This window comes from Sceloporus occidentalis, unplaced genomic scaffold, assembly GCF_023333645.1.
Source record: "Sceloporus occidentalis isolate IW3139 unplaced genomic scaffold, rSceOcc1.0.p SCAF_4, whole genome shotgun sequence".
NCBI lineage: Eukaryota > Metazoa > Chordata > Lepidosauria > Squamata > Phrynosomatidae > Sceloporus > Sceloporus occidentalis.
Window position 1 is genome coordinate 66696818 of NW_028316984.1, and position 20446 is coordinate 66717263.

The 20446-nt window shown below is 39.9% G+C and overlaps 1 protein-coding gene across 3 annotated transcripts in view; it reads left to right on the top strand.

The window, feature by feature from the left end:
- LOC149313949 (solute carrier family 12 member 8-like) overlaps positions 1-20446 on the top strand; it is a 101630-nt gene that overhangs the window by 46410 nt on the left and 34774 nt on the right. For all 3 annotated transcript variants that reach the window (XR_016280882.1, XM_089520217.1, XM_089520218.1), the window contains exons 6-8: positions 10508-10621; positions 15722-15809; positions 17988-18075. Coding sequence is in view for 2 of the 3 variants with exons in the window: in XM_089520217.1 (XP_089376343.1) it covers positions 10508-10621; positions 15722-15809; positions 17988-18075 (290 nt within the window). In the remaining variant the exon portion in view is untranslated. The remainder of the gene's footprint in view (positions 1-10507; positions 10622-15721; positions 15810-17987; positions 18076-20446) is intronic.

The window sequence follows — 20446 nt, forward strand, 5'->3', positions numbered from 1 at the left end:
ATATGTTTAGAAGGCCTTTGTTTGCAAAACTGAGAATACCTTCAGCCTTCCTGCACAGGTCTTCGGTTTATATTACATTAGTGACTGTTGGCAACAATGGGCCTAAATAGTAGATAAATAAATAGTAATAAATTTTTTAATCATTAATCTTCTATTTTTGTCTCTTTTAATTATGTGTTTCATATTGTTTGTTTTAAAATGTTTTTAGGAAGAAAGATGGGATATAAAAGTTTTTAGTATTTTTGACTATCCAAAGAATTTGGAAGCTATTTTGGTGCATTGCATCTGTCAGTAGCTGCTGTAGCTTTCCATGCACAGCTTTTAATCCATATTCCATACCTTGTCTCCCATTTGTAGATCAGAAATACAGTCAGCCCTGCACATTTGCGGATTTGATTATTCACGGATTTGATTAATATGAAATGAAATAAGATTTATTACGGTCAATGACCCGCACAGATTAATATATTATCTCTAGGAATCTCTAGGTCCTCCAGCCCTACTCTGCCAGAAGTTGACCATAAAATCACTCTGGAGGATCTAGAAATTCCTAGAGAAAATGCTTTTCTAGGCATTTCTACATCCTCCAGTGTGATTCTATGGCCAGCTTCTGCCAGATGTTGATCACAGAATTAGATTAGAAGACCTGGAGTTACTAGAGAAGTTTAAAAAAAGTTGTTTTTTATTTGTGGTTTTTCCACAGTGTTCTTAACCCCAGCCAATGTGGAGGGCCCACTGTATGTTTAATGGCATATGTGTGATAATCATACAAAGCAACCATCTCTTTTTCATATGGGCAGTAGGACTTGAAAGGCTGCATGAAAAGGTGGGGAATGAAAATCCTCTCTTTTGAATAACTAGGGAGATGCTAAGGATGTGGAATGAGATAGCAATGGCCATTAGGAAAAAGGGATGTTTTAAAGTTGAGGAAAACAACAGGAATCTACTTTGATAGGGTTGTTAGTCTTTCTCTTTGACTTTGGTCATAGGATGGGAGTTGGTTCATTAACTGGGCAGGGCAGACGATATCTTAAAATTCCAGTCACTGTTCTTGTACCCTTTTCATCATGATTATCAAATGGCATTCTTCTGTACCAACATTTAAGTCTTGCTTTCTTTTGTTTTAATTAATCATTTATCTCTTTTTGAGTTCAAGACATTTCCCCATCTAGTCTATTCACTGCCAAAGTTTTGTCCAAATCTACTGTGTTTTGTTTGCTATCAATTTTAAATTTAAATATTTATATTTGTTTTGCTGCCTTTTTCTGTCTTTCCTTTCTCCAACTACAGTATTGCAAAACCTACATTTTTTCAGATGTCGTAGTGAGTTCTCCCCTTATATGTATTTCCCTTTGTTTTCCTTCAGGTTCACAAAAAATTAAAATAATCTCCCTACTGGCAGTTAGCCGTATCATCATCATTGTTACTGTTGTTGTGTGCCTTCAAGTTGTTTCCAACTTATGGTGATCTTAAAGTGCACTTATCACTGGTTTTTCTTGACAAGATTTGGTCAAAGATGCTTGCCTTTGCCATCCTCTGAGGCTGAGAGGCTGTGACTTGCCTAAGTTCACCCAGTGGACTCCAGATTTTGTGACCCAGTGCTCAGATCACTATACCACATTAGCTGCATACCAAATTTATAAAAATATTACAAATTTATAAAAGGGGTTTGAACTGTGTTTCCCTGCAGATGATGGATTACTTCTTCCAGCAGCCTTGGAAAGCCTAGCCAATGGGCAGAAATGCTGGGAGTAGTAGTCCAGTAACATCTGGAAGGAAAAAATGATTCCCACCCTTGCTGATAATAGAAAACCCCAAAGCACCTGTTACTTTCTTGGCAGTACAGCCACATAGTGCTGGTTCCAAATGGTCATATCCTTTTGTGGCAAGCTGCTGGGGTTTGCCACAAAAGAAAAAGAAAAAAGAAAAGGAAGCAATGGCCTAATTTACACGGGCCTTTGCACTGCCCCATCATGTGCTAGGGGTTGGCCGAGGACACACCGTCCATATTGGCCTCACCCCTAGCACGTGACGGGGGGGGGGGGGGCGGGCGTCAAAATGGCAGCGCCCTGTACACACGGGCACTGCCATTTTGACACAACGGATGCCTAGTGTCTGCACGTCCCGGCGCCTTTGTGACACTGCAAGTGCGCCATTGGCGCCTTGCAGCATTACAAAGGCGCCACAAGAAGAACCCGCTTTTTGCGGGTTCTTTTTGTTCTGTGATGGAGCCGCGCGGTTTGTCCACTGCAGCTCCCTCGCAGAGCAAACCAGGGCGGCGGGAGACCACCCTTTTTGGCCGGTCTGTATCCTGCCAATATTGCATTAAAAACATGTAGCTATCAGAAAACAGTGGTGGTTTTACATGGAAAACATTTTTTGTATGAAAAATAGGATGGTTGTTCTTGTATCCTAAACCCACCAATTTCCAGATAGCTTCATTAGTGGGGTTTTGTGCAAGGTTTCTGCCTTTTGTTCCCCAAACTCCAATTTTTCCACAAAAAGCCTCATAGCTATCTGGAAACGGTGGTTTTATACAAGAACAAAAAGAAAATATGTTTTTACACAAAGTCCCCACAATTATTGCACTAAACTCCCCCGTGTACTGTATTTCTGATTGGAATAATTTCAAAAAATACTTCAAGATCTGTAATACTAGGTGGAAACAACACAAAATTCTTTCTACTGAAAGACTGTTCCCAACTGGGTTTCCCAAGTGTCAGAGGACACTTGGCTAGAAAACGAATAACAGCAAATATTCCTTCCCCTGCTACTAGATGTTATGTGGGAGCTAGAAGGAGAGGACATGGTGATAGCCATGTATGATATCTAATGTTGTTTTAGTGCTTTTGTTGTCCCAAAAGTTAGGAGAGGCCATAGAAATAAGTGCAAAATTGAATTCCTGTGTACTTCATACTGCACCACAGAAATGTTGAATTCTGTTACATATATACAATGTGTTAGACTTGACATGTGTGTGCTTTATTTGCATAATTTTCCTGCTCCTTTTTAATATGCTCAGATTATGTGACCATTGTCTACAATGACAGCAGTAGCTGTCTATAATTTCAGACAAGGTCTTTCCAAACCCTACCTGGAGATGGAGGAGATTGAATTTACAATCCTTTGCATGCAATTTATGTGTACCATCTCCACCACAAAGCTTTATGACAACTTCTTTTATGACAACTTGCATTTATCCAGATGTTGCTGGACTGCACCTCTCAGTATTCCTTACCATTGGATAGGGCTGATGGGATTTGCAGTCCAACAACAATTGGAAGGCCACAAGCTTCCCACTTTTGCCCTCTGCCCTAACATGTTTTTGTTGTTGTTCTTGGAAACTCATAGTACAAGATGTGTCTAAACAAAAATAAACTCCCCTGATATCAGTGGGACTTCAGTGAGTTTAGCAGAATTCAGTCTCATGTAAGTGCACATAGGACTGCGGCCTGAGAGTTTAAGGATATTCAATTTTATGCACAATGTTTATTTTTCTGTTTGTGTGGCCCAGTCACAGAAACAGAAACATACATGCAGCTGCCAGTGCTGAATATATACAAATTCAGCATTTTTGTGTTTTTAAATCTTCTTTTCTCTTTGTGCTGAATTTGTGTACAGAGATGGCCTTCCTTTGGAATTCTTGGCATTAATATGCAGTACTTGTCTGCTGTAGCTGGAAATGAGTCGTTCCAGCGGGAGGGGTGGGTCCCACAATAATTCAGCTGCCTGTTTGTTTGAAGAAGTCATTTTTGCCCCTTTGCATATGAATAATGCAGCATGACCTAAATAGCAAAGTTTCTCACTTCGCTGACATTGACTGCCACTTGGAGAACAGGTGGAATCTATTCTTCTAACTTTGCTTGCAGGTCAGGGTTAACCTGAGGGATCCTGTCTGAGTAGCTAGCCAAAATTGCATTCCCCGGTGCCTTCGAATGGGAGATCAGTTCAGAATCAGTATACAGTGACTTGGAAGGAACAAAATAGTCAGTGCTTCAGAAGGGTGGTGATTTCCTTTTGGGAAACACGTCATTAATCTGTAGAAGCACATTCTTTTCCATCAAAAGATAAGGAAGCCAAATTTGCCCTTTCTCAGGGCTGGGCCTTGTCAGATTGTTTTTACCAGATGTGGGTAATCTCTCCTTTTTGGTGGGTTCCCTTTGGGGAACTCAGAACCAACAATGACTGAACGGCTGATAAGGTTGGTGCCAACACCCTCCCATGACATTTGGGTGCCCTTCTCCTACCCAAATCAAAGTGCCCAGTATTCAAACCCAGACAGTTTATTCTAGCATCTGAAGCAGAAAATCACACAAACCTTTATTCCTTTGCTGATTTTGGAGTGCTTTACACAGTCTGTGGGTTATACTTTTTGGGCCCCTGGTTTACTTTGAGCCCAGTCTTACGAAGATATAGTTTTAGAACATTTTAAAAAGATGTACTAAACTGAGACTGAATCTTTGGTTTCCAAGTCATTGGTAATCTATAAATTTGGGGGAAAGTAGTACAGTAGGTTCTTGGAATCTGCTGGGGTTTGTTTCCAGGACCCCTTGTGGATAACAAAATTGGTGGATGCTCAGGTCCCAGTAAATACAATGGCATAGTAAAATGGTGACCCATAAAATGGCAAAATGAAGGTTTGCTTTTTGCAATGTATACATTTAAAAATATTTTCAAACTATGGATGCTTGAATCTGTGGATTAAAAAAATCAGTGGATATGGAGGATTGACTGTAATTGGATTTTAAGACTTTGGTGCTTCCTCTCTTCCTGATTCATATGTTCTTCTGCCATTGGCCAATTATATTCATCAGTAGACACTAAGAAGTCAGTATATTCCAGTAAATCCCCAATCAGTTGTAAATCCCATAGATTACCAATGATTTACCACCCTAAGTCTCCGTCTCAGTCTTTGAGGCCCTTCACTTCCCAGCATCCTCCCATTTTTTAGGAAAAAAGTGAAAGAAGTAAAACTTCTTGGCAAATGCTTTCCCTGAGGTTTGGTATTAATAATACATATATCCATATTAAAGGTGGAAAGAAGGAAAATAAAATAAAATAAAACCCCACTTTTCCAAAGGCTAAAAGGAAGCAATTTGTTTAAAAAAAAAAAAAGCTGAATGATTTATAATGTATTTTAAAGTCATGGACCATTTCAGCTACTTGGAATACATGCTCTGTGGAAGCCCCACCCAGTCCGATCTGTGATGGTAACCTATTATTATTGTTGTTGTTGTTGTTGTTGTTGTTATTATTATTATTTTACACTGTATACTTTTTTCCAAATTGGATTACAAAATATAAAGTAAAACCATCCGTATGTAAATAAACAAAAGGACAAAAAAGTAAAAAACATAAAGCTATAAAACCAACATTAAACTGCAGGATTAAGACTCTCTCTGTGTGTGTTCTGCTATTGTTGTGTGCCTTCAAGACATTTCTGACTTATGGCAACCCTAAGGTGAACCTATCATGGGGTTTTCCGGGGCTGAGAGTGCGCACCTTGCCCAAGGTCACCTAGTGGGTTTCCATGGCTGAGCAAGAATCGAACCCTGATTGATCTCCAGGGCTCAAGCCACTACACAACCCTGGCTCTCTCTCTCTCTCTCTCTCTCTCTCACTCTCACTCTCTCACTCACACACACACAAACGTACTTTGTACATGCTGGGGTATATTGTTCTTTATTATGATCTTATATCAGAGATGAGAATCATGCGGGCTTCCAGATGTTGTTGGAATTCAGCTCCCAGCATCCCTCACCATTTACTAAGGATGATGGGGTTTGTTGTTGTTATGTATTTATTTATTTATTTCTATCCTGCTTTTTCCAGATATTGTAAGTCAAAGCAACTCAGCATTTAAAAGAAAAAGAAAAAGAAGTCCTTAAAAGAGTTGAAGTCTAACAACACCTGGGTGGGAGCACTGTGTGAATCCCACCACCCGCTAGTTGTTCCAGGGTTGAAAACCTGGCATTGAGCTGAAATTGTAGTATTTTGGCGAGTCTCGCACACTCAATTTAGTGACACATGAACAAAAGCAATGAGTGATTATTGCTGTTCCATGCCTGGTTTAATTTAATCTATTTCCTTCCAGCATCTGAGAACATTTAAATCATAAGCAAGATATTTCTTGTTCAGTCTCTACGTTTATTATAAAAACCCCTGTTTTAAAAATACTTGCTGTAGTTCCACACCCAGCCTCCCACCTCTCCACCTTCTGAACTTGGGAGAACATTATAGTTTTCAGTGATCATCATTCCAGAATGTCTTCAGAATTGCATTGTTTAGATTTTGCACTGCAGTCCTGCTTCTCCATGCCAGAATCTGCTGAGCTTTAACTCTCTGAAATGGCTATAGCTTGAATTTCACCCAAAACTTGAATAATCTGTAATAAAGTCCAGGTTCACAGAACTTGGCATAGTGGATATCCTTTCGGCAGTTGCATAATGGCTCACCCCACGTAACCACTTTCTTACTGGCAATGGCTTCACCTCTTGGGTCCTTTTCCAAGTTCTCAAACCATTAAGCAGAAACCTCAGACTTTGCCAAACCTTTAAGGTGTGTCCTACACTCTAAACTTCTCAGTGTCTGTAAAATCTGAAAAAGGACTTTTGTGTCTTCTCTTACTCCATCCCCCCAACACTTTCAGAGAAGCATACAGATGGATAGAAACAAATGTGTCTAGCTTTGTTGTGCTATCTTTTTCTAGAAATTTAGACTGTGGATGAGAGGATCCCTTTATTTGCATAGGGAAAGTGAGTAAGAGAAAACATTGTGGTCTTTCTTTCTTTCTTTCTTTCTTTCTTTCTTTCTTTCTTTCTTTGCAGTGGCTTGCCACATATTCTGGGTGTGGAATGTGAGGATAGCCTCTGTGCTCAGTATTGTTGTTCAGCTCTACTCCTCTGGGATCTCTTTTTGTCTGTTTTGTGTAACTCTGTCTAACAAACTCCTCTCAGGGAGCGTTAAGTAAAGTTTGATAACAAGTTCTGCCTCCAAATTTAATGAATAATAAACGTTAAGTCCTAGGTTTAACGGATCACTGATCATTGATTTAAGGCAACAAATAAGATAACTTTCTTTTTTAAATTTCTCTCTTATTTTGTAATGACTAAAGAGGGTGACAGAAATTACTTTTGTGACTCATCTGACATGTCTTGATAAAGTTGACCTCTGTTTTCAGTGGGCTCAAAGCAAGACATCTGCCATGTAAAACTTTGCCATTCACTACCTCAAGGGATAGTGATAATGTTTTATGGGATGGCTTTAAATGGGCATTGGAGAAATGGGAATTCATGGATGGGATTATCATTAGCTACTAGTTATGAAGGGTATATCAGTGCATCTCTCTATATCAGTTCTGGGGGCCAGATGTGAGAGAGTGCTGTTGCACTTGTGCACTTCCTATGGATAGCTGATTGGCTGCTCTATGGGTGCATCTACACTATAGAAGTAATGCAGTTTGATTCCTCTTTAAGTGCTATAGCTCCATCCAATGGAATCCTGGGATTTGTAGTTTTACAATATCTTTAGCATTCTCTGTCAAAGAGTACTGGTCCTTCACAAAGCTACAAATCCCAAAATTCTGTAGGATGGCACCATAGCAGTTAGTGGTGTCAAACTACATTGTTTCTACAGTGTTGATGCAGTGGAGAATCATAGAGTTGGAAGAGACTACAAGGGTCATTTAGTCCTAGAACCATTGTTAGTGCTGGAATACATAGAAGAAGCACTCCTAAGTGTTGGCCATCCGACCTCTGTTTAAAGACCTCAAATGAAGGAATGTTCACCAGGGATGAGAAGAATATTTGAAGGCTCAAGGGGGAAAAACCAAGAAAGGGTCTTCTTGCATGTCTAGAGTCCCCAGCAAGGAGAATCTTCCTCTTAAGACCCTTTCCCCATTTTTCCAGTCCTCTAATAGACTTGACAACTATGGGCACTTTCATGCTACACAATTACAGTTTTAACTCAATTAACAAATTGGATGTGTTCCTAGGCATTACGTCTTTAAGAGAAGTAAACAAAAATAGTTTGAACCTTCAAGAGATGACCTGAAGGCTTCTTCCAAAATGCATCAGGGGATGACTTTTGTCCCCACCAGCCTCCATTTTTCTTATGATTTCTATTTTAGTGGTTGAACCCAATAGCTCTTTACTTAAAAAACAACAACACATGCTAAGGATGGTTGATAAGGCAGGCACTTTCCCCTTTTCTCTCTGTTTTGCAGTTCATGCATGTTCAGTAAGGATTTCGGAGGCAGCCACTGTTTAGCTTACCTGTTTGGGCAGGCACACACATCTATAGCAAGATCAGCCAGGGCAGAATCCTGCTTTTTCCCAGATCGAGCTTTATTTCAGTATCGACCTGCTCACACCATTCCTCCAGCCAGGCATGTGGGATGGATAGGGTGACCTGAGCAAGACAGATCACCCATCATCAGCTATGATACCTATCAACAAACAACCCTATTGCTTAGCTTTTCTCCTGCTGCACAGCTAAAGTGGTGGTAATGAGCAAGACAAGAGGGGACTGCAGGTATTGAGCAAGGTGGACCATTAATCTGTAATAGCTGGCAACAGGCAAACCTCCTCACTAAGCCAGTCACTCCATCTTCACTCTTCATGCAAGCCAGTATATGAGCAGGCACAGGAAAGATGTGAGCTGGGAAGGAGGATTTGAAAACTGCACAATTTTTTAATGATGTTCTTGCAGCAGGGAGAACATTTTTTAAATTACCCATCCTCCCCTGTGAGAATGAATAATTTAAATAAGCACATCCCTAAAGTCCACTATCCTCCAAGGCAGTTGGTTACACTGTCAGCAGCTCTAACCATCAGGAAATTCTTACTCATATTTATGAGGAATCTCTTATTTTATATTTTCATTTGTGCATGCAGCAGAAAGCAATCTTCATTTTCTATATACCTTCAGATATTTAAAGATGGCTACCATTTCGCCTCTCAGTCTTCTCTTATTCAGGTTAAATATACCCAGTTCCCTAAGCCATTTCTCATAGGGCATGGCTTCCAGATCATCCTGGTTGCCCTTCTCTGGATATGTTCCATCTGATCAGTACCCTTCTTGAACTGTAAATAGTAAATAAATAGTAAAGTGTAAATATTCAGCATAGCTCTTCTTATGTTTAAAAGTGTTTCTGCCTTTGGAGTGACCTTTCCCTAGGGCCTGAAAAAAAAAGGTGAAGGGTGAACTCCTATACACCAGCCTTCTTCCACCTGGCACCTTCAGATTTGCTGAATTACAATGACAACGATGCCTGAGTATGATGAAAGTTGTAGTCCAGCATATCTGAAGAACTTCAGGTTGAGAAGACAGTTATATGCAATTACTTGAGCTTAGGCCTCAATGAATACAATGGATTTTACTTTGGGTAAATATGCTTATGGTTGCACAGTAAGCAGAGTGCCCAGTAAGCAGATTTCTATTTGGTGTAAATTGTTTGCATTCTTTTTATGGCTCCCCAAAATGAGTGTAATTTCATTGACTTGCCCCTTGGACTCAAATTAGAGATGCAAATATGATAACTTGTAAAAAAGATGCTATTTGTGTTTCAGAATTCATAAAGGTACTTTGTTGATGATGGAATAACACAATCATAGCTTTGGGTATTTAAATACTAAGGTGACAAGCATTCACAAACTTCCAGTTCTGTCAGAAGGAATATATGTTTTACTTGTTATATCACTGTGGCAACCTGTTGAAAGAGGATGCTACTGGCTGGTTACTTGGAGTACCACACAATTGATGGCCAGAGACAAGGACTGCAGCCATCAACTCAGAAAGATCATGTAACACACCAAAGCCAATAAGGTTCCACTGGTCCTATAAGCTGCTGATCTTGGACTATCTTCTTTGCCTGAGCGACTTGTTTACTAGACCACCCTTTGTAAAGCCCTTTCATATTATATGATTATAGTACTATAATTCATGACAACATCCCATAGAATCCTGGGATTAGCAGTTTATGGAGGGGGCTTTGGCTCTTAGCCAGAGAGATCATTTGACCAAACTACAAGCCCCAGGGCTCCATACACTGCAGCCATGGCAGTTAAAGTAGGATCATAGAGATATAATGACTTAGTGTGAAAAGGCTCCAGATCTCAATTCAGAACAGAATGTGTATATTCTAAATATGTATGCTTGCTGACTTTTAAATGTTTTGATCCCAATAGCCTTGTTAAATATTCCTAATTTTCATAAATCTATTTCTCATAAAATGTTTTCACTTACTCTATAGCATCACATTCCAAAAGCATAATGGATGATCCACATTTCAGACACCACACAGTACCATATTGCTCTTAAACATTTGTTTTGATATCCCTGTGATTCACCTGCACTTTTTGTATTGTATTTGTTAAAAACAGGATGTCTCCAGAGATGGTTAGAAATGGAAATCAGAGAGAATGGAAACAGAGAGAGCAAAGATAAAGATTGTAGCAGCCTAGGCCATTAACATATGCTGCTGTTGTTTTTACTTTGAAATATGCAGAACATGGTTTCGTGGGCTATTCTGAGGAGCTTATGTTGAACAACACACTGCCAGACTACAGCCCAGGGGAGTCCTTCTTCACTGTATTTGGAGTTTTCTTCCCAGCTGCTACAGGTACTGTAGAATTTTATAGGACCTATTTTTAACCCCCTCTTTTAAAATACAAGTCCTTTTGTTCAGGCTTTTCAAACTTTATATAAATAAGCAAATTGAAAAATATGTATTGAAACTAGCCATGTAACCCAACAAAACTCTTGCAGATAGAAGTGAGAAATAGGAAAGTGAAAAAAGAACAAAAAGAGCAGGAGATTGGTCAAAAATTGGGAAGATGCACATACTCCCAATTTCTGTACACTCTAGTAATAATTGTATTTACTTGTTTATTTAGAGTTTTATAGACTACCCTTCAACCAAAACAGTTCTCATGGCAGCTTGCAAATAATTAATGTTACAGTTCTCTGCCCTCAGGAGGCTTGTGGTGAAAATAAGACATGACACAAAAGGAAAAGGGAATAGCAGTGGGAGGGGGGATTAAATCCAGGAGATGCTGGCTGCCCTTCTTTTCCTCAGAGGCCCAAGCAATGGAAGTTGGAACATGGAGGGAGAGCCCAGATGTCCTCCTTTCCCAGGACATGTCCTACATTTCAAGCTTCTGTCCAGGAAGAATGCCAAAAGTCCTCCATTTTGAACATGACTAAGAAGTACATTGAGTAACGCCACATTTGCAGCTCCCCACATTTTCTGTCCACATTTGCATCTTTCCAAGCAGATGTTTTGAGAAATCCTATCCCCCTATTTGCAGTGAGGGGAGGCTGCCAAGCAGTTGCAGTGTTTGGGCAATACATAGACCAGAATGAGGTAAGCTCTTGGTGCATAGGGGTAAAATTGGCATTCACTGCAGATGACCATCCTTCATATGCAGGGAGACTGTAATGAGACATCATGAACAAAACACATGGAACCTTATTTGCCCCTATACTAACTCTGGCAATGTGTATATAGAGAATGAAATAACCATCAACTCATGTTAGATAATCTTTCTTTGATTATTTTTTTAAAAAGCTAATGAAGAGCTTCCTGGCTCCCTGACAGCTTATCTGATTTTGTTTATTTAAATGTTTGTGGGTGAGAGAAGCATTTGAAAGCATGATTTGTTGCATTGATATGTTGCATTTTGGATGTATAAAACCAACATAAATAAGCACCTACAAACCCTAATAGCATATCCTACAAGCATCCTGATTTGGCAGGGACAGTCCCAATTAATCCTCTACCATTCCACTTTTAGAGTTTTAAGAATATCCTAGTTCCTCTCTCCTCCTTCCACTTCCCGTTTTCTCTTTAGTTTACTTCAATTGCTGCAAACTGAGAGGTGGCCTCTAGCCGCCCCTTTTTCAGCCAGATCAGGGCTGTGACAACCAACCTCAACAACCCTGATCTGGCCTTTCCAGAGTGCAGAAAGGAGTCACAAAAAGCAGCCCCTTTTTGTGCTCTGAAAAGGGCGTGATAGCCACAGCTGTAGGGCAGTCTTTTGGAGGAGCGCCATGACACTGCACACCATGTGGTACGGCGCATGTCATCACAGCACCCTGAGGGTGGAACTGGGGCGTGCATCGTGTAGACGCTATGCCCTGGCTCCGCCCCCAGGCAGGCCCAAAGTGCCAGTCTGCACAAGGCCTGAGTTCAGAATGCAAAAATAGTTTGCACTCAGTCAACTCAGGAGGGAGAGAGAAGAAGAAGAGGTGGAACCTCACCCTTCCTAGTAGGCTCAGGCAAAAGCAAATTGCTGCAACATCTCCTACCTTGTGTCCTTCTTTGTTAATAACATTTGTCTTCTTGACCATACTCTGCTGTCATTTGGCCACACATGCCCCAATTTTCATATGTGAAATGCTGGTGGATATGTAATAGTACATTGTCTAGAGGTACATGATGGCAGTAGTTTCACCAAAGCAACATGGGTCTATCTGTGGCCAATGTCTGGATAGGAAACTATGTGGCGGAGTTTGGAAATGTTATGTTTTAGGATCTAACTTCCCAAATCCCTCAGCCAACATAGCAATGGCTCAGATATGTGTAATCCAAAAAAGTAACCTTTCCGTGTTTTCCTGGGGAGTGCAGGTTTTGTGGAGGGGGTTTTCCCATGGAGAAAAAAACAAACAAAAATAAATATAATATAAATATGAAATGAGGAGAGTCCCAGGAAGAAATACAAGCTGGCATATCTAGTGCCAAAGTACAGCTGCTCTTTATCCTAGATAGGCCTGAAGGAAGAATATTTAGGAAAGCCACAGTAAAAATTACCCTTGATGTTGTTAAACGGTTGTTAATGCCTCTTAATTCTTGGCAACTAGGAGAGAAGCCAAAACTATCAGACATAATTTATTTCAAAAAGTGCTGGTGATTTATGTCTTTATTAGTATTAGTAAAACCAGTAGCTATGCTAAATGTGCTCTCAGAATACAGTTTTTGTGCTTGTGTGTTAAGCGTGCTATTAATTTGCAGATGACAGAATACTTCCCTCTTTATTTTCTAAGGATTTATAACATTTATTCGGACTTAACTGCTCACTCTGGCCATGTACCAATAGCATGGGATAATTGATATCTCTTTCCTCTTGTTATTTGTGTTCAAATCATACAAGTATTCATGGCTGCAGATTACCATTTTCTCCTAGTCCATGTACTGGGAGGCCAATGGCTACATCCTCATTGGTGTGAAGAGCAGTAGCTGTTAAGCAGCTTCTGATGTTGTATTACTAATTATGGCATGAATGAACCTTGCACCATAGCTGGTGTAGCATAGTTCTAAGAGTGTTGGGCTGGAATTTGAAAGAGAGGTTCAAATCTCCAGTGAGTATCACCTGACCACATTCAGCCTGACCTTGGTTCATTCTTATTTATCCTGACCTATCTCATTTGATCCTTGTGGGGTTAGAGGAGAGCCTTGTACACTGCCTTGCATTCACTAGAATATAAATGTGATATAAGGTCTTTGAGGCCTGATGACAGAGTAGCAGGAGGGGAAAACATGTGATCTTCCTGGGTAACACCCTCCACACCAGGTGACACCCTAGGTAGTGATGCCACTACACATCTAGAGTCTGTTTTGGTATGGATGAGGGCAAACTAACTGAAACTTAATCCCAACAAGAAGGAAGTAGTATGAGTATAAAAACTGACAGATTTGGATAAGATTGTTTGCACTCTCACTAAAAGGTCAAGTTTGCATGCCACCCCTCAATTATCTTGAATCCTGGGCTCTGTAGAAATAAACAAGTACCTCTTGTCAGCTGAGCCTGATGCCATCTCTGAGGCAAGCTTCACCACTCCCTGGTTTTCTTAAATGTCCGGTTGATGACATATGTATGGATGATGTAGGCACTTATGTACTTTTACAATCATTATGGAAGGAGCTATCTAGTAGCTCCGTATGAAGCCCCTTCTTCCTACCCCACAAGGCAGTTGCAAACTTGTGACTCCAGTTCTCATGGTCTTAAACTCCCATCATCCATCACCATTAGCTATGCTCGTTACTGTTGATGGGAGTTGTGTGACATGTTGCTGTCCACTCCTACTTTATTTGACATCTACACAACTGAGAACATCATACAACTCTGCTCTTCTCCTTTCTATGTGACAGGATTTCAAACATTTCAGATGAAGTTGCTGGCTTTCTTCCTAAATGTTTTGTAATGTAATAGTAAAGAAATGGATCTGTCAACTAAGGAATTAAACTGTTGCATGAGCTGCATGCAAACTTGTGGGTGTGGGAGATGTAGATTTTAGTGAGTTAGAGCAGAAGATTTTTATAACAACTTTAGATAGTTTTAACATATGCACAGAGAAAACCATTCCAGACACAGACAGACAGTTGCTTATAATACAGATTTATATGTGTGTATGTGGAAAAATATTCCACAATTTGGCCATTTTGATGGAAGTACTGTATTTGCATAGCAATCTAGAGAAAGTTTATTGAGAATTAAGACCCACTGAACCAGAGTGGTATAGTGGTTTGAGTGTTGGACTAGAAACCCAAGAGACTGGGTTTGAATCCCCTCTCTGAGCCATGGAAACCAATTGAATGGTCTTGAGCAAGTTACATTCTCTCAGCCACAGAGGAAGGAAATGGGAAAACCCCTCTGAACAGATCTTGCCAAGAAAACAGTGTAAGGGATCTCTGTAAATCAGAGTCAGCCTGAAGGCACATAACAATAAAAGGCCTGCTGAGTTCCATGGTAAGTACATTTTGGATTGTAGCCTTAGGTTTTCATAATTTATGTATATGAAATAAACTAATACCTGGTACTAGAAGGGCACTTCATAGTTGCTGAGATTAGAATGGGACTTTGGAAGGCGTTTACAGAATGTGACAATGTAAAAAGTATATAGTACAGTATGTCCAGTCCTTTTGGATTGGGTACCCTTTCTTGGATTGGTTCCAGACACTCTCAAATGAAAGCAGAGCCTAGGTGAAAGGCAGAGGAAGATTCAAAGTCAGGAATTGGATTCTAGGCTGCAGTAGTTAACACTGTAAACTGCTGTTTTGGCTCAGGAGTTGTGTTCTTTTATTGGAAAGAAAGGTGTGTGCTGGAGCTGATGAATAATTCTCTTTTCTCTGCCAGTTGAATGTGCATTTGTGACTGTTGCTTGCCCAAAATGTTACAGTCTAACAGTTCATAATTCCCTCCCTTCCTTCTTTTCAGTTAAAGAGCCCACTCTGCCCAAAATGGCAGAGGGTGGGTAAGAGTAATCAAAGATAAAAGATGGAAACTCTTTCTCATGAAGGCTCATGTTCCACAAACATTTGTGACAAGAGTTTTCTTGTGAACATGACGGGACTGATAATACATTTGGAGTTAACTACTCCTGTGATATCCTTTGAATGATTTGCCAGCTTGAATGTCAGGGAACATTTAGAGAGGGACTGTTTTCAAGTGATAGTTTAGCGATAAACCCTTTTGTTGTTGTTGTTTTTAAATCAGTGCCTGTCTTCTAGTACCATTGTTCCAGTTTGGAACAAAGAACCTTTTTGTCGGCATGATAGTTAGCAGCCTGTTGCTACTGGATACCTGATTGCTTAATCACAAAGCTTGTATACATGGCGCTGATATCAGTACCTGCACCCGTGGGGTGTGTGTTTTAGAGGCTACTGTTGTAACAGCAATCTAACATAATGTCCTGTTTATTTTTGTCTATGCCCAAAATGCAGGTGTGATGGCTGGGTTCAATATGAGTGGTGATCTAAGAAAACCTGCAACGAATATCCCTCTAGGATCACTGTCTGCTATAGGCATCTCGTAAGTCTCTTGAAAACATGGATGTGGGTTGTGAGGGATGCTGGCGGATCCCTCCTAATAAGATTCTTTCTTCCATGTGTGTATCTCTTAAGTGTGATAAATTCATCTCATATTCCAGTTGACCCTGGCAGATTTTGGCAATCGTTCAAATAATAAACATCCATTGCCACTTTCTGCTGGACCTTGAAGAAGTTCCTATTTTCAACTCCAACTCCCAGAATCTCTTAGTCAGCTTGAAGTACCACAAAGTAGTTTCCTCAAGCTCTGTCTTCTGCCCTGGACAGTTTAACAAAGAGATTTGTGAATTAATATTCTTCGTCTTCTAGTCTTCTAAACCTTTTTTTCTGGTGTAGAAAGACTTTATTTAAGAATTCCTTCCAGAGCAATCATCCTGTCTTTGGATTGATATAAATCTTTTGAAACCCCCCCCCCCCCCCCAGACATCTTCCAGTGAAATCCTACAGCGAGTTAATATTAGAAGAAATTCTTAAATAAAATCTTGATAGATGTGATTTCATAAGGAATGGTCTACACCGATGTTTTTCGCTTTAGTTTACTGATGTATGATTTGATTTGTAGGCAGACGTTATGATACAGTAGTTAAAGTACTTGGCACTGTTCCTAGAGGTTGTCTTTTACTGGAGAACTATCTCCCAGTTCAATAACTGTTAACTAGAGGATCTAGAGCAGGGGTAGGCAACCTGCGGCCCGTGGGCCGGATGCGGCCCGGCGAGGCTTTGGGACCAGCCCCAGCCCGGTCCTGCCGCCGATTGCCGCCGGGGCCTTTGGGGGGCAATTGTCTATAGAAGCCTCAGAAACATGCATTTATATTAACATTTTTTAAAAAATCAGCAAATTTTTTTGCATGTCCTCCATTTTTTTTAAAAAAAGTGTCTCCCATTTGAAAATTTTGTCCTACATTTGTCCTTTTTTATTTATATATTTAATTTTTTTAAAAAAATTTATTTATTTATTTATTTATTTTGGCTTCGGCCTCCCAGTTGTCTGAGGGACAGCAACCCGGCCCCCGGCTCAAAAAGGTTGCCTACCCCTGATCTAGAGGTTCTTTTGGCTGGCTTTAGAGAAGTCAGAAGCAATCATTCTGTGGCTTACAATTCGTGAGAGTGCAAATAAGACTTTGTTCTTTAATCACATTTGACTGATGAGCCTGCAAATGGCTTCAGATGAATCTAGACTTTAATCCAAGATGAATTAGAGAGAGAGAGAGAGAGAAAGGAAAAGGAAGATTGTAGGAATTCCCTTAATAAATTATGCCACTTGTCTCTTTCATTTCAATTTCCTTCTTGTAACCTACATTTTTTATTAAGCGTTTGGCTCAAGATTCTTATTTTTCAGCCTCGGCTACACAAAATAGATGACAAAACAATATTAGTTTCAGCTAACATATAAAGTATAAACACAATTGGTAGACTCTCCTTCTTTGGAGGTCTTTAAACAGAGGTTGGATGGGCATCACTCAGGAGTACTGTAATTTTGTATTCCTGCATAGCAGGGAGTCCTGTGGTCCCTTCCAGTCCTATGATTCCATGATCCCATGTTTGGTATGTATGCATTCATGTAACTGAATTGTTTGTGATCAAGAGTATAATGGCTAAACTTTGGGTGACCCATTGCTCCTTGGCATACTGTGGTTTATAGACTAAAGGTTATTGTCTTCTAAAAATGTGAAAATGTGGTCTTGTTTTGCTCTTGTGCCAGCAGAAGCAGGGCTCCAAGAGGCACTAAAATGGCTTGGGTCCACACAGAGCTGGCCATATGTCTCCAAATCTGGGAGTAGAGCAAAGGCAACCATATAATGTTGTTATTGTGTGTTGTCAAGACATTTCTGACCTACGGCGACCCTATCACAGAGTTTTCTTGGCAAGATTTGCTCAGAAGAGATTTGCCATTGCTTTCCCTTGGGGCTGAGAGTGTGTACCTTGCCCAAGGTCACCCACTGGGTTTCATGGCCGAGTGCAGAATTGAACCATGGTCTCCAGAGTCATAGTCCAACACTCAAACCACTACACCACACTGGCTCATTACAGTAACCATATATTACTGTAATTAATTGTTTGCTCAAGTGAAGAACATTATGTCTTGAGGCAATATATGCCTGAATATTTTTAATAATTGATGATTCCCATCTTTTTGATGTGAATATTTCTTTGTTTGCAGGTGGTTTCTGTATATAATCTTCGTTTTTTTGCTGGGAGCCATTTGTACCCGAGAAGCTCTTCGCTATGAATTTATGATAGCAGAAAAGGTAATTAACTAAGTTAACTAAAAGCATAAAACTGATTTATTCAGTATTGTGAAAAAAAACACAACAGTGGGATTTCTGTGTCCAGGAAGCTTTTCCTGTGTGTTGGCATGACATTCTGAATGGTGGAGGCAGTATTTGGCCCCATTCCCACTGGGCAAAAAAAGCGGCTTATGTTGCTGCGATTGTGACCCGGATTTTTTTTCTGAGTCATATTCAAATCTGGTCCCTCATTCCCATTATGAAAGGAGGCAAACGGACTCAGGTTTTTTTTTACCCATGTTCTCGTTCCCATTGAAATTTTCCCTTACTTACATTGAACTGCATTTGCTATTTGCAGACTCATCCAGCGGAAGAGAACTCTTTTGGCTCTTCTCAATTTGTTTTAGGTTTTTTTTTTAACACCCTGAATAATTTGTTATTGACAGATCACCAACCAGCCACCTCTGTGCTCAGATCATTTATGAAAAAGTTGGAAGGCACCAGCCCTAATAAAGATCTTATGGGGGACGGAAGATCTTACATCTTTCCATTATGTGAACTGTCCATTTACTCCTGTTTTCTGCTTCCTATTCTTTAAGCAGCATGCCATCCACAGACGAAAGTGTCACCTTACTCAAGTAAAAAGTGAGGATTATCAAAAGTTTTTTGGAGGTCAAAGTATACTATATCTACCAGGACAATCCTGTCCATATCCTAATTGACACCTAGGGGGCATTCACATTCATTTTTTGTCCTGAGTAGATGTGAATCATGCATTGATGCATATTGAGTTAGTTATTCCCATTTTGTATTGGGTTCGCAAATCTCTTTGAGTCATTGTAACCCTTTGTTATTCACACATACCATCATTTTGAGATAAAATGGAGCCACTTCCATTCTCTTGAATGATACAGAGTAATTTGAATTGATTTGGAAGCTTATTCACACTGTCAAAGATGAGCTTTGATGCAGATCTTTCAGAAAAACTCAGGGGAAAAAACAGTATTGAATATCCCGGGTTATGTGGGTTTTTGCCAGTCCCCCCCCCCCAAGTAAATCAAGTGCATTGATGTGTGTGAACAACAAAGATTCAACCCAGATCCATCCTGGATTATTTTCATAGTGTGAATGGGCCCTAGTTGACTAGTTGACGAACTCTACAAAAGTTTATGAAAACTCTGCAAAAGGCATGTTGATTCTTCATCAGCAATACTTATCCTTCCATATGTTTGATTATTTTGTTTGTTGTTAATAAGCATTTAATAAGTATATCCATCTCTTGTCCCAGAACAGAAAATGAAGCTAATCTGTCTATAATTTTAGTGGATCTCCTTGGATCCAAAGAGCCTAACTGAACATAAAGACATTGAACTGTGCAAGTCTGTGGAACACTGTCTCAGTACACTGTGACCTAAATTTCCAGACATTTCCTCTTGTTTCTTCATGTTATTCTAGAACAGTTAGGAAATAATAAATTTAAGACATGGGATCCAAAAGCCAAACCAAGTACAAGATTATATACTTGATTAATGATCCTGCAGCCACCTGGAATATGTTTCAGTTCTGCCATAAATTTCAGTGGGATAGTTTCTTGACTAGGGATGTGTTGGCTCAGTAGTTAAGATGCTGATTCTGACTATTGCAAGATTGGCAGTTTGAGGCCCAAATGCCACATGACAGAGTGAGCTCCTGTCACTAGTCCCAGCTTCTGCTAACCTAGCAGTTTGAATGCATGCAAATGCAAGTAGATAAATAGGTACCATTTTGATGGAAAGCTAATAGCGTTCTGTGCAGTCATGCTGGCCACATGATCACAGAGTTGTCTTTGACAACGCTGACTCTCTGGCTTAGTAACAGAGATGAACACCACCCCCTACAGTCGGACATGACTTGACAACCTTGTCAAAGGGGAATACCTTTACCTTTTAGTTGCTTAACTTCATGATGCTTTACTTTAGTTATTCTTTTGTATTTTTTTTTAAAAAAAAGACCTAAAAGTTAGTATAGCTATTCAGTGTTAAAGCTGTTTCACCAAACAGTAACTATCCAATAGCAGATACATTAGGTCATGCAAGCTGAATAAATTTTTTTTTAAATGCTGCCCTTTGTCTGCAAAGTCTCCATGGCAGTTTGTAAATGTTAGCAATCAATTAATTAAATAACTCCAGAAAAAAATTACCACAGATATCTATGATCAATGTAAACCATCTGTCAGGGTTGTTTTGCAGCAGTACTGTGGCACTATAGCCAGAAGTTGGGAAAGGATCATGCCAGGAGGTTACACCAAAGACAAAGCAAAGAGGGTTAAGCTGGGGAACAAGCCAAAGAATAAGAACCTGGGGAACAAGCTTTGCATCAGAAGAAACCAAAATAGGAAAGTCCAGCAATGTCT